Source organism: Cajanus cajan, chromosome 1 (assembly GCF_000230855.2).
Source record: "Cajanus cajan strain Asha chromosome 1, NIPB_CcT2T_4, whole genome shotgun sequence".
In the NCBI taxonomy this organism is placed as follows: Eukaryota; Viridiplantae; Streptophyta; class Magnoliopsida; order Fabales; family Fabaceae; genus Cajanus; species Cajanus cajan.
Window position 1 is genome coordinate 19,996,071 of NC_138517.1, and position 17,460 is coordinate 20,013,530.

The following is a 17,460-nucleotide window of genomic DNA, read 5'->3' on the forward strand; positions in this document are numbered from 1 at the left end:
AAAATCCAAAACTAAATCTAGTTATGCCCCGATGTCACATATCCTATCAGAGCATGCCCAACTGAAGCTTAAACCTCGTCACCAACATCCACGTGTTGATGATCATCTGCAACGCAATTTAAACATATGCAAAGAACAATAAGGGAGTGAGAAATATCTCACTCAGTTCCAAGTGTAGAAATAACAGTTAGGCAACACACACACGAATCATAACAATGACAACCATAGCTACACATTATTCGGGTGTAAATTCAAATTATACATACAACAGTAACACATGCACAGCCATTCATCATACAATGATCTCATGGACTCAACTCATAAATGCATGTGGCGCCAGTCACGTGTCTCATAATCACATTTCTCATCATTTCATCACTAGTGACCCAAGGTACACCTTTTTAGCTTGTTACATCACCAGTGACCCTAAGGTACACCTTGTTAGCTTGTTACATCACCAGTGACCCTAAGGTACACCTTGTTAGCTCATATATGCACATGATACATGTCACATATTCACGATTTCATTGACTTAACATTTCACTTATCACGTCTCATCATATCTCATGTAGCATTATTTCACAATATCATATCACAGATCATATGTTCACCTTTCACATTCTCACATCATGTTCACATAGTCTCATGGTCATATACATAAATCATACCAAGTAATTATCCAAAACATGAAGCCATCATCAATTTTACATATATTGCCTCAAAATCATCCAAAAATCATATTCCTAATTTTACTTCATAGGGTTTCCCACAAGAAACCACATAACACTTTAATTCATATCAAAACTTATCTAATTATGAAATCAAATACATATTCACACTCTACATCACACAAGGAACGCAACAGAACAATCAGAAAGCAAAACAGAAAAAATTCATATTTTGCCTGATTCTCATAGGGTTCTCTCAAGAATCCATAGAGCACTCTAATTTATATCAAAACATATCTATTTTCAAAATCAATCACATATTCATACATCACAGCCAACAAGGAACACAACAAAAGAATCAGAAAGCAAAACAGAAAATATTCATATTTTGCATGTTCCTAGAAGCATACATCAAGCAAGGGATTGGGGCTCAATCCTACTATCCAACAATTATTCCCACACCCTCAAGCGAGGTTTCTCACTCCCCCCTTACTTGGATAAGCAGAAGATGAAGCTAGAGCAGAATCTGGCTGATCTCCTCCTCTTGATTCTCCTTGGTCTCTAGAGAGTGTGTGTTTAGAAACAGTGCCAGAGTGCTCTATTTGTAGATTTCAAGAGTGGCCAGAACGGCCTGTTTCAAATCTGGAACGGCCCGTTCTAGACTCATTCATCATGTGTAAAATTTTACATCTAGAATGACCCGTTCTAAAATTAGAACGGCCTGTTCTAGGGTTACATTTTAACCCATAACGGCCAAGTTTGGCACGACCCGTTCTTAAACCAGAACAACCCTTTCCCAACTAGGGTTACAAGCCTTTTTGGTGGTTTGGAATGACCCATTCCCAACTAAGATTTGTAGGCAATTTTAGTATTTTGGAACGGCCCGTTCTAGTCTGGGAACAGCCTGTTCTGGGCTACTAAATCACCCTCGTTTTAATAGTTTGGAACGGCCCGTTCTGGGCTACTAAATCACCCCTACAAAATTACTAAATTACCCTCAATAAAAATATAAAAAATAGGGTGTTACAATATCCATTCAACTTGTGTTCTTAAGCATTAGGTATCCAAAATTAAAATATAAAAAGTAACCTTTTAATTATTATGATAGTCTCATGTCAAAAGAAAATTTACATTTCTTCACAAGAATTACCTATTGACAATCTAAGATAATAACAATCATTAAGAAATCTCACTCGTTTTAGCTAGTTTAATTATTACATCCATTTGTGCATCATCTATCTATAAATAAATAAATATATATATATATATATATATATATATATATATATATATATATATGAGAGTGTGTGTTATCTATCCAAATTATTATAAATATCCTGTTCATAATAATTCTATAATCAACAACCGTTTAAGTTAAAATTATGCAAAACTTGTTTTTTTATTATCATAATCGATCCTTTTTATGATAACAAATATTTAATTATGATCAAAGACTTTATTACACTACAATAAAAGTTAGTATTACTGCAAATTATTTAATGGCAATAAATTAATTCCCTCTATTTTATTATTTAATAAAAATATTAATGACTATTATATAATGGCCACTAAAATTGTATGTACATCACATCAAAATTTACTATTAGCGACAATTATTTGTTAGAAAAACTTAAGTCCCACATTGACTAGAAATAAAATAATTGAAGAGTATATAAGTGAATGATAACTCTCACCTTACAAGTATGTTTTATAAGGTTGAGTTAAGCCTATAACTTACTATTCTAAGTTAGTATTTAGGAGATAAGATAATTAAAAAAATTAAAGAATATATACTTAGAAGATAACTTTCATCTTCTAAGTCCTACATCAATTAGAAATAAGGTAACTAAAGAGTATTTGTACTCATCTTACAAGTCCTACATCGGCTAGAAAAAGTTATACACTTTTCCCGACCATTATAAGGTAATTAAAGAGTATTATAAATCTTTTCTTAAACTTTTAGCAGCAATTTTAAATGCCAGTAACAAATGATACAAAAAGTTATACACTTTTCCCGACCATTATAAGGGTCTTTACTAGTTGTTTACGGTGGAATTAGTTTATGGATTCTTTTTATTCGAACTAGCACGAGAACGTTTCAATTTAGGTATTTTAATTCGTTGAACTTGCTTAAGAATGGAAATAGATGAGACAGAATTTCCTAACACACGTTTGTTTCCACATTTTCATGAATAATAATCAAGTAATAATTTGCATGCACATAGATACTTAATTGAACAGAATGGACAACAAATACATTGGCAATACAAATCATTGTTGAGTTTGCATATTATAATATTAGAATTAAACAACTTACGAACTACAGAACTAAAGGAACTACAGAATTAAAGAAAAACTACACTAATCCTAGAATGAGGAAAAAAGTAATTTGGTCAACAAATCAATACCCAGCAATTGCATGCACGGAAGCCATATGCGCAGGCAGAGAGTGCTTTTCAAGAGTGCAAGTATGAAATTTTCGACCTTTTCTGAGGGGTATGATTCTCATATTTATAGATTTTACTTGAGAGCGATTAATCACGTATTGATGTCGTGGGTGTGTAACCGCTGACCACTACACTAATTTCGTGGAATCAAGGTAACTTCTCATAACTGTCTCCTCCACGTTCCTTGTTTCTTCGACCAAGTCTAGGTAACTACCTTAGTGTAACTGCTTAACTGTAGAGGATTTTCCGCTTCTTTCATTTTTCGATCCATTCTCGAGTTTGTACGTTTAGGGCTTGTAATCCTTTCTTTTGGTAGGTACCTATTTATTTGTCTTTCTTTCGAGTAGATTCAAAGTGTAACTTTCAAGTGATATGGCTTTCGAGTAACCCCAACACCAGTATATAGAATAATTGTCGGTAAATGTTTTAACGACACTACATACAATGATTAATGTGTGAAATGCAGGTAAAATATTTTGTAGCGATTTTTATTGCCACTTGTTTGTGGAGGATTTCGTTCGTAGGTTCTTTTTGTTCGAACTAGCACGAGTTCACGTTTCAATTTATGCGTGTTCGTGACATGACAGAATCGAAGACTTTCGGTGAAAGAATAAATTCATACAAGAAACAAATAGAGTTAAATTAGGGTGTTGTCTCAGCACGTCAGAAGATCTATGCTTGTTATTTCGAGCACTTCAGAAGATCTATGCTGGTTTTAGCACATCAGAAGATCTATGCTCATGTTTCGAGCATGTCATAAGATCTATGCTATTTTTTAGCACGTCAGAAGATCTATGCTTGTTTTAGCACATAAGAAGATCTATGCTAATTGTACAATCAAATTCATGCATGTAATAATTTATATGAATCGAACAGATGACATGTATATTGACTGCAGAAATCATATCCTTCATTAAATGGTAACAGAATTACAATTCGTAAGGATAACGAAACATGTTCAGAATGACTACACTACAATAGGCTAGATTACGCTATGCTACGCTACTCCTAAAAAGGAAAAGAAAAGTGGTCGAGAAATCGTACCCAAAGCTGTCTCGTATGCACAATATGCCTTATGCGCAGGCTGTGGAGTGCGTGTGAGGTATTGTGGGAATTAGATTTATGACCCTTTGCTATGAGCCTGGCTCGTTTAATTTATAGACAAAGATTTGGGAAAAATAATTGTTTCTGACACACCCCGGAAATGCATAACCGTTCTAAACTTCTACATAGTGGCTTACTCCCAGGCCCGTCTCTGGATAATTCTTGGAACTGCTTGTTAACTTCCCCAAACCGTTCTGCAGCCTTTGACACTTATCCCATGTTACTTCAACCGCTCCCAAATCGTGTCTCCTTTAAGTTCTCCATTTTGAGAGGCTATGAAGTGTATTCGTATATGTCCGGATTCTTGGGATTTCGAGTAACCAACGAAAACTATACTTGAATGTTTCCTAATTCTGCTTGTACTTTGAGAGGTTGCAAGGCCGTGAGCCCCTTTTCCTAGGCAGCATCCTTCCTGGCTCAAGGATTTCGAGAGTTTCACGAAAAATGTCTTCGTGTATCTCTTGAATCTCTTCAAGCTTCGTATGCCTTCTTTAGAAACTTCTCCGCCATTTCTCGATCATCTAGGATTTTCGAGCACCCTTGTGTTTCGAGTGCCTCCGAATTCATTTTTTGGCACTAACAAATGCCCCCTGGAAAACATTTGTTTTGAGGTAACTGCGAAAGAATGTTTTCCAATACCTCAATCATATTTTCTGATAAGAGCCACGTGTTCTTCCCGAGAATTAAATGCCTCTGACATTACTAATTCCAAATTTCTCCTTTTCGTACCTACTGCAGTAAATTTGGCGGCACTAATTCCGCTTCCCTGGGATATGCTGACGCATTTTCAAATTTGTCCGTTAGCGAATATTTTCGGTTACCCAAAAATTTGAATTCCCCCTTTTTTGAATTTCACAGCGGGCTTTTACTACGCCTTGGCCCATTTTGCTCTTTCATATAACCTTTTCACCTTGCCCTTCTGAGTATGTTTTACTGCACCCTCGCACTTATCTCATTTTTACCTTCGACTTCTTCATCATCTTCATCTCGTTCCCATGGCAACTTCCGTTGCATCCGCGTCTACGGCTACTCCTGCGACTTCGACGGTTTCCCCTACTCCTTCTGTTCCTTTGCTAACGGAGAATGCAACTATTTCCACCTTGAGCGAAGGGGCTAACCCATTCGTTCCCATCCCTGGCATGGAGGAAGCCAGTCTCAAAATCTTCCAATCACAGGTACTTCTTCCTTTCTCGCTTTCTGACGGATCAATGCATGGTTTTCTAGGCCCCTTTTCGAATCCGAGCAAGAAGAAGACTCATAATGATTTGCTTCCGGAAGATGATTCTACTCTCCCTTTCGTTTACTCTCCAACCATCGACCTTTCTCTTTTTTCTGATACCGGAAGATGTTTCGGGCCTTTCCCCCTCCTAAGGACAAACACATTCAATTGTTGGAACGTATTGAGGCCTCGAAGCAATTTATTTGGAAAGAAGCTAGAATATTCGATTTCGTTCAATTATCGAAATTCAATCTGAACGTTTTCGATCCTTAGATGTTATTATCTACTATCTTCTTTTGGAACAGGGAAACTCGTGCTTTCGAATTTCCTTGTGGTTTTGTCTGCCCCACTCTCTTGGATATCGCTGCCATCATGGGATTGAAACCCTTGGGGGACCGTTATCTTCCTGACACTCTCGAAGAAGAGATTCCAATGACCGAAACTTCGATCGTCTGGGACAAAAAGACATATTCTGCCTTTGTCAGTGCACATCATGGCGAAGAAGGTACTCCTGTTACTGACTCTGAGCACATTGCCTTCTTGCTCTATTGGCTGTCTTCTTATGTCTTTTGTACCCCTTCTCTGCAAGTTCCCAAGTACTACTACGCACTCGCCCAGGCTTTGCATATGAAGAAAAAGATTTGCTTGAGTAAGTTGCTACTTGCCTCTTTCTACAATTGTCTCGATGAAGCCTCGAAAAGCTTGTTTCGAGAAACTGGCCCTCGAAACCTCACAGGGCCACTTTGGCTTTTGCAATTATGGCTTAATGCCATTTTCGAGAAGAAACTGAAACTTCTTCCTCTCCACGCCTCCATTCGATATTCTCTCGAAGGCGCTCACTTGACTGCTTTGACTCCCAAGAAAAGATCTACTGATGGTTTTGCCCGTTATGTTCAGGCAATCCTTGAATTCGAGGAGTTCTCGAATGACTTGGCTCATTTCATTCGTTCTGATTTGGTAGGGCCTTCCTGGTTAATTGGTAACAATCAGGTAGCACAGATTTCCCCGGAGATGGTCGAAATCTGGATGGGATTCCTATCTTGGGATCTCATCTTTACTGGTATGAAACAAAGGGATGTGAGAGTTTATCCTTACCAACCTCAAATCTTTGCCCATCAATTCGGGCTTTGTCAGATTAGACCAACACCTCTTTTTCCCAAGGACAGAATTGATTCTGATGTTTGTGTAGAAGATGTCGATTATAAGGGTTTTCTGAAGTTCATCTTGACACCATCTACTCAATTGAACCTTACCCCTTGTTCTTTTCTTCCTTCATTTTTGGTATCCAAGTGCTACCTTCGATGGTGGTGTGGATATTACACTGACAAGATGTTTTCCTTTGAGGATTTTTCTCAGAAACTTACAAATTCTCCCTTTTCTCTGCAGGGCCCAAAGATTTCAGGTATTTATGATAATCGCAACATTATTTCCCAGTTTGAACAATATTACAGAGTTTGTTATCGTCCCGAAAATATGTTTTGAACTATTTTCGATGCTACTTTATCCCTGACTAGAATGGTACAATGGAACATCTGTCAAAACAAAGTCATTGATCCTCAGGGTCAAACTATTTTTGCAAAGTTTTGTCCTAAGGACATACCTCCTCTTCCCAATGCCCTTTTCGGCCTTGCGAAACGTCTTGATTATCCTCCTTGGGTGAGAACCCTTGATCCCTCGTATGAGGATAATAAAAACATTCCTGTTAAGGATCGAGTGACGAGTACGAGATGTTCTATGTATGATTTTCCCAGGGATAAATAATGGCCTTTGTGCTGGGTTGACAATACTGTTGTCTATCCTGGTAATTGAGCTTTGCCTTTTCTTTTCACGCTGGCTTCAAATTTCACATCCCTACTCATTTTTCACCTTCCTCATGTTTAGCTGTTGTTTCCCAAAAAGTTCCTCGGCATTAAGAGGACACTCAGCACCGGGAGACAGTTTTAGAGGATGACGAAGATGATACTTCGTTGAAGCCTCGGAAACGAAAGACCCTTTCTGACCGACTTTGGTCTCGCTCGAAGGTAATATGTTCTTTCTTCTGAAATTGCACTGAATTTATGGCTACTCATGACTTTGCATTTTTTTCTTGTAGGAGGTTGAAGTTCCTAAGAAAAATCTTCGTTCAGACTCTCAAAGTGGGCAATTTGTAAGTCATCTTTCTGAGCGCACTCGAAATTGTTACTTCAAATGCCATACTGATCTCTTTTCTCTTTTAACATTTTTTAGGTTTCCACTACTCGAAGATCCTCTTGAGACAAAGGGAAACAAAAGGCAATTTCGGCTAGGTCTATCCCCAGACCTAAAGTTCCCACTAAGAAACTTATGAAGGATGCAATGAAATCCCCTGTCCAGGTAATGTGCTACTTTTCTGGACCTTCCTTACTCTTCCCTTTGATTTGATTTTATCCTCTGTAATGTTTTCTCCTTTTTTCCGAAAAAGGTTGATTCAGAGGCGTCCGAGTCTTCCTCTGAGAGCCCTCGAAGTGGTCCCACTTCTCCTACTGCTGCTCCATCTTCTCGGGATGTTATTGAGATTCGTGAATCGGCCTCTCCTCCTGGACATCCTAAGGTATGTTCTGTTGACTTTCGATTTTACTTTTCTGGCCGTTCTCAAATTCGTGCATTATTACAATGCTTTTCATAATAGGTGGTTTCTTTCAATGTTCTTACGGCCACTGTTCCTGTCACCATGCCAACTATCGAACCTTCCCCTCCTGGTCCTATGCAAGGTGATGCACCTTCCTTCAATTTCGACACAGGGGTATCCTCCTTTCGTTCGAAGGCTTATGTGGATCATCTTGACCAAGCTCTCTTGGACCCTCAATTCAAACTAGAGATTGAGCGGATGGTTGATGATCTAAATGCATATCCCGATCTTTCTCCGGAGGTAACCACAGAGCTGAATGAATATGTGCATACCTTTGTTGCAGCCTCCGAATTGCACACGAAGTGGTCTACTTCGAATCAGGAGATGATTCAGATCGAGGCTGATACGGAAGAGGATCGAACTAAATTGGAAAAGCTCAAGACTGAACTTCTTTCAATCAAGGATTCCACTTCTCAGATAGTTCCCAAACTGATGAAGCTCAAGAAATCTGAGGAAGATGCAGAGCGTACCATTTCTGCCCTGCAACGAGACCTTGACTCGATTAAGTCCAAACATGATGCTTTGAAGCTTCAAAGCCAAGAGATTATGTTAAAGCAAAAGGGTTTGCGGGATGAAGGAAAAGGCATATCTCTTTGACTTTCAAAGTCGTTGGATCAAAAGAGAAGATTGGAGGTATTATGTGCTTCGCGGAAGCAAAGTCTCGACCAAGCCTACCAAGCATATGAAGCACTCAAATCCAAATTCTGCAAGTGATCGAAAACCTGATGCCTATTTATAATTTAATGTTTATCCGCTTGTACCTTTATTGCTTATCTCTTTGAACATTCTTCTCAGTACATGCTACTTTCATGGAATTTCTTCAAGTATTTTCTGTTGATCACTTTACTTGCATTTCTCGAATTTAACTCTTTGATCAAGTATGCATTGTTCGAGTAGAGTCTTTCGATGTTGAACAGTCCTTCCCAATTATAGGTCCATTTACCCCGATCTCGAGATTTTTGGTCCATTGGGAGGATGACTTTTAGGACTAAGTCTCCACTCGAAAATTGTTTGCTCTTAACCTTTTTGTTATAAACTCGAGCTATTTTTTCTTTCTGGTGAATGACATTTTGCATGGCTGTCATTCTTTCGTCATCCAGTCGAATTAGTTCATCATACATTAAATTCCAGTAATCCTCGACTAGCAACTCATTTTTCCTTTGCACTTGAACAGATTGTAAATTGATATCAATAGGCAAAACTGCTTCGTGACCATAAACCAACTTGTATGACGTAGTTTGAGTGGCATTCCTGGGTGAATTTCTGTAAGCCCACAATACTTGCAGTAATGTTTCATGCCAGTTTCGAGGTTTCCCCGAAATATGTTTTTTGATCAAAGCTATGATCACTTTGTCAGTAGCCTCGACTTGGCCATTAGCTTGTGCATAGTAAGGTGTCGAAGTAATCATTCTGATTCCTCTCGACTGGGCATACTGGACCACTTTTCGACCTGTGACATATGGGTCTATGGCATCGAAAGGCTTAGTTTTCGCGAATGCAGTAATTTGTTGATCCGCGAAATACATTCCCGTCTCATACTCTTTTTGATCTGCATCCAACACTTCTAGATGTTCATCATCATTCCAGAAAAATATTTTCTGGTGCACTGTCGAAGGTACTGCTCCCATTCCGTGGATCCATTCTCTTCCTAACAGTACATTAAAGTTAGCTTTCGAGGGAGTGACAATAAACATGGTGGTCCTTCTCACACTAACAATTTGCACATTTAGCAATATCATCCCTTCTGGTTGAGAAGATTTTCCAGCATAATCAGAAATAAGGATATTGTGAGGTTTCAGATCTGCCAAAGTCTTCCCAAAACGTTTCAGCATCGTCTGTGGGAGTATATTTATAGCAGCACCTCCATCCACTAAGACTTTGTTGATTTCAACTCCTTCAATCATAAGAGTCAACAGTAAAGGTTTCAGATGGTCCTTCATTTTTGTGGTAGGTGAGTCGAACACTGCTGAATTAAACTTTGGAATGACTCAAGATATTTGATTCACCCATACTATTTTTGACTCATAGTTGGGGTCACCGAAAATATCTTCACGGTGTATGTCTTCCTGTTCATTCACATATTCCATTGCTTCAACGTATTCAGAAGGTAGGATTGATACCACTCCACAAATATCTTCGAGGGAATCCTCGAAACCACTTTCAAAACAATCCGTAATCAAATCTTCCTCATCCTTTGCAAATTTCTTAGATGCCTCACTTTCGTAAGGTACAGGAATCGAAAATTGATTACCTTTGCGTCCCTCGAAAGTTGCCTTTCTCATTCTCTGTTGCCTTCTCCACTGAGTCTTGGTGAGGCCATTAAAAGGATATTTAATTCCTCTTCTAGAACCCCCCTTGCATGTTTGACACAAATCTGGGTCCTCCAGAAAATAGGTTTTTCGAGTAGTTCACAATTTGCTTTCCTCGACCCATTCCAACATTGGGCCTTTGTGGAGAAGTCCATTTCCCAATGGGCACATGCGCATTTGGCATGTATGTATTACCAACTTGGGAGGAGTTGTACATCTCCATCTTTTCGATGGGAGCCATAGGAGCATTGCCTTGTGGCATATGAACTTGACGCATCACTATGCCAATGTTCACTTTCGACTTTCCTCGAGCCTTCTCAGCTTTATAATTTTTCATAATTTCAGATTCCTCGAAAGCCTTAGCCGCTGATCTATCAAACACAGCGCTACATCTCGGGCAAAGCATAACTTCCCGATCATCATCTTTCTTCCTCAAAAGGAAATCGAGCAAACTGTCCCCCTCTTTCGGATAAATGGGCTCCTGTTCTTTCGTGAACTCCTCTAAGAGCTCTTCCAGCTTTTCATCCGTAATAGGTTCGACAACTTCCTCTTCGTTCACAACCAGGTCAACCATATCAATTTCAAGCACATTGATTCCCATGGTCCACATATCCTGCTTGTGCAGCGAATGGATCAGTATCAACTTTCATTTCTTTCTCCTCGAAAGCCAAGCGACCATCAGTAATCGCTTTCTCGATCATGTCCCTGAAACGTACACAATTGTTAGTCCAATGACCATACATGTTGTGATACTTACAAAATTTTTTCCCTTTTCTTTGTTCAAAAGGAGGAATTTTATGATTTTCTGGAAGTATAATTTGCTTATCTTTCAGTAAAATATCGAATATTGTATCAGCTTTCGTTATATCGAAACTATATTTTCTATTCGATCCGGCCTCCTCTATATTATTTTCTCCAGGTTTTAATAACTGGCATTGATAGGTTGGCCCGGGTTGCAATTCAGCTAAGTTCACTTCCATTTCTTCATTTAGACATTCGAAATGATCATCGTTAACGTCCATATTGTCTAAATATGCCACTTTTTCTTTTCGAATGAACTTGTCAAATTTTCTCAACCTTTCTTTCTCTGCTCGAATTTGTTCAATTCGTCTCACTTTCTCTATTAGTTGAGCCATATCTCTCAATTTTTCATTCACAAGTTTCTTTCGAATCGAAAAATCCAACCCAATGGCTGCGATTTTTACCAACTCATGCTCTGGAATATTCGTGTAACATCGAGACTTTAGTTGCCTAAATCTATTCAAATATTCGTCTAATGTCTCATGATGTTGCCTCTTTATATTCATCAAATCAACTATGCTCACCTTGGTTTCCTCTCGAAAAAAGTTTTCGTGGAAACTCCTTTCTAATTGTGCCCAAGTAATAATCGAATTAGGTGGCAAAGTCATAAACCACGTAAAAGCATGTTTGGTTAGTGAACTTGGAAAATATTTCATTTTCAGATATTCATTACCCACTAGGTCTCCACACTCAACTAGATATCTCGCTATGTGTTATACGGTGGATTCACCTAACTCTCCTGAAAATTTCGAGAATTTTGGTACTTTCATCCCCTTGGGTAGCTGAGTTTGGGTAATATAGTCAGGAAAGGAAAATACAAAGTATGGGTGCTTGATGGAATAACACTAAGGCCGAGAAGTCCAAGAGGTGATATATTGAAGGAGGCAAGAGGAATGGGTTAGTGTTGAAAAATCATAGGAGGAGTAAGCCTACTTTTGGGCCTTAGCTCCTAAGTTTTTATAGCATTTATTTTTATTTTATTTGTCAATTTTACCCTTGTATTTTGGGGTGCTTAGGACTTAGAATTTATTTTCCCTTGTATTTTCCATTTTTCCCTTGTATTATGGGGTGCTCTAGATAATTAGGTTTTTAATTTTGGGCTAGGGTGTTAATTAGAGGGTGACGCATGTTTTTGGTGTCATTGAGTCTATTTTTGGTGTTAGAAAGGCTTAGACCCAAGTGGAGGTTAAAGGTTGCATGGTCTTATCATGCACCTAGATATAGCCAATCTAAACCCAAAGATTCCATCCTTGGCCACCAAGTTGCATCTAGGGTTCATTTGCATTTCATTTGGAATGCATTTGTCTACTCTAAATGCAACCCTAGATGCCTCCCCTCCTATAAATATCCAGCACCCCACACCTTGTAAATACTTTGGAATTTATGATATTAAGAGAGCCTTTGTGCCTTAATATTCTTCCTTAGTCCCCTTGGTCATTTCGGCCACCTATCCTTCTCATCTTCACCGTGAGTGTTCTCACCTTTAGGAGTGGCCTTCATCCATCAATGAAGTGAGCCAAAACCCTAGAGTACCACCTTAACATTTCATCAAACACCTAGCCTCCATAAACACCATTCGCCCATCTCCATCTCCAAGGCTAGAAACCTTGAGTTCCATGATCCAAGGAGTCCGGTCATCCCTCTTTCACGCTCTTAACTCAATCCATGCAAGGAGGGTTACCATCATGTGGTATCTAGAGCCAATGGTTCTTCAAGGGTAATCTCTAATCTATTTTGAGTCTTTTAAAAATCCGGTCATGTCATGGTGTCTTCTTGCTTGTCTTGAAGTTGTGCTTGATAGATCATATTCATGCTATATTCTCATGGTCTATGTGTCTTGTTTTGTTCATTGATTCATGCCATAAATTTCCTTATGAATCATCTTGGTGCCTAGGTTTCTTTATAGGATCCGTCCATTTTTGTTTAAGTTTGGGTGGCTGGAAAATTTTGTGCATGATAAGAAAAATGATGATCATGTGTTTTTATTTTATAATCTATTAAGTTTTGTCATAAGAGTATGATTCTCCCTAATTTTTCTTGAAAGAAAAATCCAAATACACATGCCTAAAGACTTTCATGATCAAAATATGATATGCATGCTATATGTTTGTTGAAATGGTCGTGGGATTTAGAGTGCTTTAGAGAGTCAATCATGCATGCTAATTAATCCTAGCATGTTCCTTGATATTTAACCATTCATGTGTGATTTGTATCTTTGCACACATTGCAAAAATCGGCCATCTTGCTTTCCTTTTCCATTTGCACTTAATATGAACATGTTTTTCTTGATAATTTGAGGTTGAAAAGTGATTATATGTGCTTATTTTACTGCTGGACTTTATTACACAAAAAGCTCAAAGAAACTAAAATTATTGACTCATTAAGCCATCACTAATTGCTAAAAGGATACTCCAAATTTTTTGCTAATCAAAATCAACAAACACAAGTGTAAAACCCAAGCAAAGGAGGAATATTAATATAAAAAAAAAAAAAGCAAGAAAGTGGCTGGACATTATCATTAAAAAAAAAAAGTGCAAACAAAAGGGATCCTTTGCTAGACTTGTGGACTTTTGGACAATTTTTCCTACCTTAGCAATTGGAGTTATTCTTTGGACCTTTGGACTATGTTTTAGTGGCTGAATGAGACTTTAAAATTTAACATGTTAAGTGCAACATTTTATCAAACACTTGCTACTCAATTCTAGTGCCATTCTAGGAATTAATCTTTTGAGTACTTGCCTTTCTTAATGTGCCTTAATTTTAGTTTTTGTGTCTTCTTTCTACTCTTAAGTTTTGTCACATATATCTCTACTTGAGTTTAGCCTTTTTAATTGTGCCTTTTTAGTTTTATTTCTTTGGACTCTTGTACTCTTGGGTGGTTTCTTCTTGATCTAGGTGTGGAAAGCTCCTAAAACTCATCACATACACTTTTGGTGAATTGATTTGAGGAGCTTTCCGATTTGATTCCAAGACCTTTGGAAGGATTTCTACTATCAAAAAGAGTGCATACACATTGAGAGGCTAACTTTTGGTTGTTCCTTGTGAAGGGGTGACAAGTGGGAGACTTGAAGACTCAATTTCTTGAATTGTTTTATCTTTTGCACCATTTCTTTTAGGCCACTTGTATTTGGCCTTTGTTTATTCATTTTTGGTTTGTAATTAGCCATTTCTAAACCTCTTCACTTTGGTTTTAGTTCGTGTAGTTGAAGGTGATTTGAAAACCTTCACCTAGGACTTCGACTAGAGTATGTTTTAAGTGCTTTCCTTTTGCATGTTTTATAGTTTTTGGTAGTATAATTGTTAGGGTTTTAACTTTGCTTCCAATTACGTTTAGAAGGCTTGCTTTGCCTACTAGGGGTAACGTGCACACACACACTTTATTGTTGTGCCAACTTGTTTTGTGAGAAAAGTGGAAAGGGCTTTGTGATTTTTACTTGATAAGGCTTGGTTTTTAAGTGATTCCTAGTAGTCCACCTCCCTTTGATAGTTCACTTTGTACACTTAAGCCTTTTCCTACCTATCTTGCACCTTAAAAGCCTTTTTGAAAACCTTTTCACTCACTCTTTGTGAAAACTTTTTCAAACCTTTTTGAAAACAACTTTGTAAAAACCTTTTTGGATCAAAGATGAGTGATCATTCTAGTGTCCATGGTCATAATTCTTGTAGTTCTAAGTCTAGTGTTAGGGATGAACTTAGGCAACTCAAAGAGTACCTAAGAAGAAAAGAAGAGGAAAATATAAAAAAAGAGGAAGAATTGAGAAGAAAAGAAAAAGAGTTTGAAAAAAATAATGCGGAAATAAAAAGGTTACTTGCAAAATTAGTTGAGAGGAGAGAAACTAGTGGATCCAAACCTAGGGTTGTCTCAACTAGGTATCAAAATTCCAAAGAGGTTAGAATCCTTAAGAGTATGCATGAGGAAGAAAATACAAAAAGAGAGGAAGGACTTAGAAGAAAAGAAAAAGAAAAGAAAATAGAAAAGAAAGAAAAAATGAAGAAAAGTATATAGAAAGTTCAAGAGTGGTTAGAAAATGAAACACAACCAACACTCTTAGAGAAGAGTAAGGAGGATAATGTTTCCTCCAAAGGGCTTATGCTTGAAGAGAGTCACTTTCCCATTGAAAATGATTTAAAAGAAACTCTCTTTATTCATCAAGACCTTAACTCTTTCTCTCACATTGCCACTAGTCATGAAGTGGAGATTCAAAAACAAGTCCTTTTTAAAGAAAAAGAATCTCAACTTCAAGATTTAGTGAAGAAGAAGTGGACTTCACTTAGTCCCACTTCTTGTGCTACTTCCTTGGTGGTGCCCAAGGAAGATAAGCCTTCCTTCTTTAAGACTTTCTCCACTTTAGTTCCCTTCATAAAGCACCCTACTTTCGATTTGTATGATTTGTTGGATACATCTCATGGTGTCCTATTTTCTATTTTTGATCTTGAGGGAAGTTCAAACTTAATTGAACTTAACTTGGATACTTCCCTACAAGACAAACTTAGATTATATGAGTTTTCTAAACTTCTCTTAACACCTTTTTCTCATATGTATCTAACAAATTATGCAATACAAAGTTGTTTAGGTAATTTTTTAGTTAAGTTTTCTTTATTTTCCAATACATACCTAGGTCATTACATTGGGCACTTCCAACAAGATATTTTAGTTTTTAGGACTAATACATTAGTGTGCTATAGTTTTAGTCTTTTTACCTTTTTAGGTTTTAGTTATACACCTAGACTTCACCGTGGGGAGGATCCTATCCTTAACATTAGAGAGTCTAGTCCTTTTAATTTAGACAATCTTTTTAGCATTTTTAGTAGAACTCCTCTTAGGATACACTTTCCATTTCTATCATATACTATTACCTCTAATGCTTATTTTTATGTTTTTGTTGGTCATGATGCCCACCATGAGGAACCTCTTGATTTGAGGTCAAATCCTTTTTAAGAGGGAGGGAATGATGGAATAACACTAAGGCCGAGAAGTCCAAGAGGTGATATATTGAAGGAGGCAAGAGGAATGGGTTAGTGTTGAAAAATCATAGGAGGAGTAAGCCTACTTTTGGGCCTTAGCTCCTAAGTTTTTATAGCATTTATTTTTATTTTATTTTTCAATTTTACCCTTGTATTTTGAGGTGCTTAGGACTTAGAATTTATTTTCCCTTGTATTTCCCATTTTGCCCTTGTATTATGGGGTGCTCTAGATAATTAGGTTTTTAATTTTGGGCTAGGGTGTTAATTAGAGGGTGACGCATGTTTTTGGTGTCATTGGGTCTATTTTTGGTGTTAGAAAGGCTTAGGCCCAAGTGGAGGTTAAAGGTTGCATGGTCTTATCATGCACCTAGATATAGCCAATCTAAACCCAAAGATTCCATCCTTGGCCACCAAGTTGCATCTAGGGTTCATTTGCATTTCATTTGGAATGCATTTGCCTACTCTAAATGCAACCCTAGATGCCTCCCCTCCTATAAATATCCAACACCCCACACCTTGTAAATACTTTGGAATTTATGATATTAAGAGAGCCTTTGTGCCTTAATATTCTTCCTTAGTCCCCTTGGTCATTTCGGCCACCTATCCTTCTCATCTTCACCGTGAGTGTTCTCACCTTTAGGAGTGGCCTTCATCCATCAATGAAGTGAGCCAAAACCCTAGAGTACCACCTTAACATTTCATCAAACACCTAGCCTCCATAAACACCATTCACCCATCTCCATCTCCAAGGCTAGAAACCTTGAGTTCCATGATCCAAGGAGTCCGGTCATCCCTCTTTCACGCTCTTAACTCAATCCATGCAAGGAGGGTTGCCATCAGTGCTCATTTCTCCCCGTTTCAAATTCGTGCCTATTCAGTACCCTCTCGACTATATGATCCAAATTTTCCTCGACATTTCTCAGCGGTCCCCCTTGATTGAGATTGATACGATTTCTAATCTCTCAAATATTCGTCTCATTGACGGTTGGATTTTCGAGGCCGTTCAGATTTACACTCGTATCTCTCGAGAGTCGATTATCATTAATTTTATCTCCTATTTTTCCCATCAGCTCGTATAGGGGTGTGAGTATGTTGTGCATTTGTGTAGACAACAAATTTACCATATCGTGGTTACTATGATCCATTTGTTGCCGAAGGGCTATCATGGCTTCATTGCTTATACCCGTGGATATATAGTTACTTTGTCGAACCAACGACCCTTCTTGGCTTGTTCCAACATGCTAGTGAGGGTCGTGCATGATAAAGCCCATCCCATTTGGGGCTGCATTATACCCATATG

General features: G+C 37.9%; 1 protein-coding gene across 1 annotated transcript; it reads right to left on the minus strand.

The window, feature by feature from the left end:
• Nucleotides 1-10,975: 10,975 nt before the first annotated feature.
• LOC145952206 (uncharacterized) lies at nucleotides 10,976-11,851 on the minus strand. Its single transcript, XM_083064481.1, has one exon. The coding sequence runs from the start codon at nucleotides 11,849-11,851 to the stop codon at nucleotides 10,976-10,978; it is 876 nt and encodes a 291-aa protein (XP_082920607.1).
• Between the last annotated feature and the right edge of the window lie 5,609 nt (nucleotides 11,852-17,460).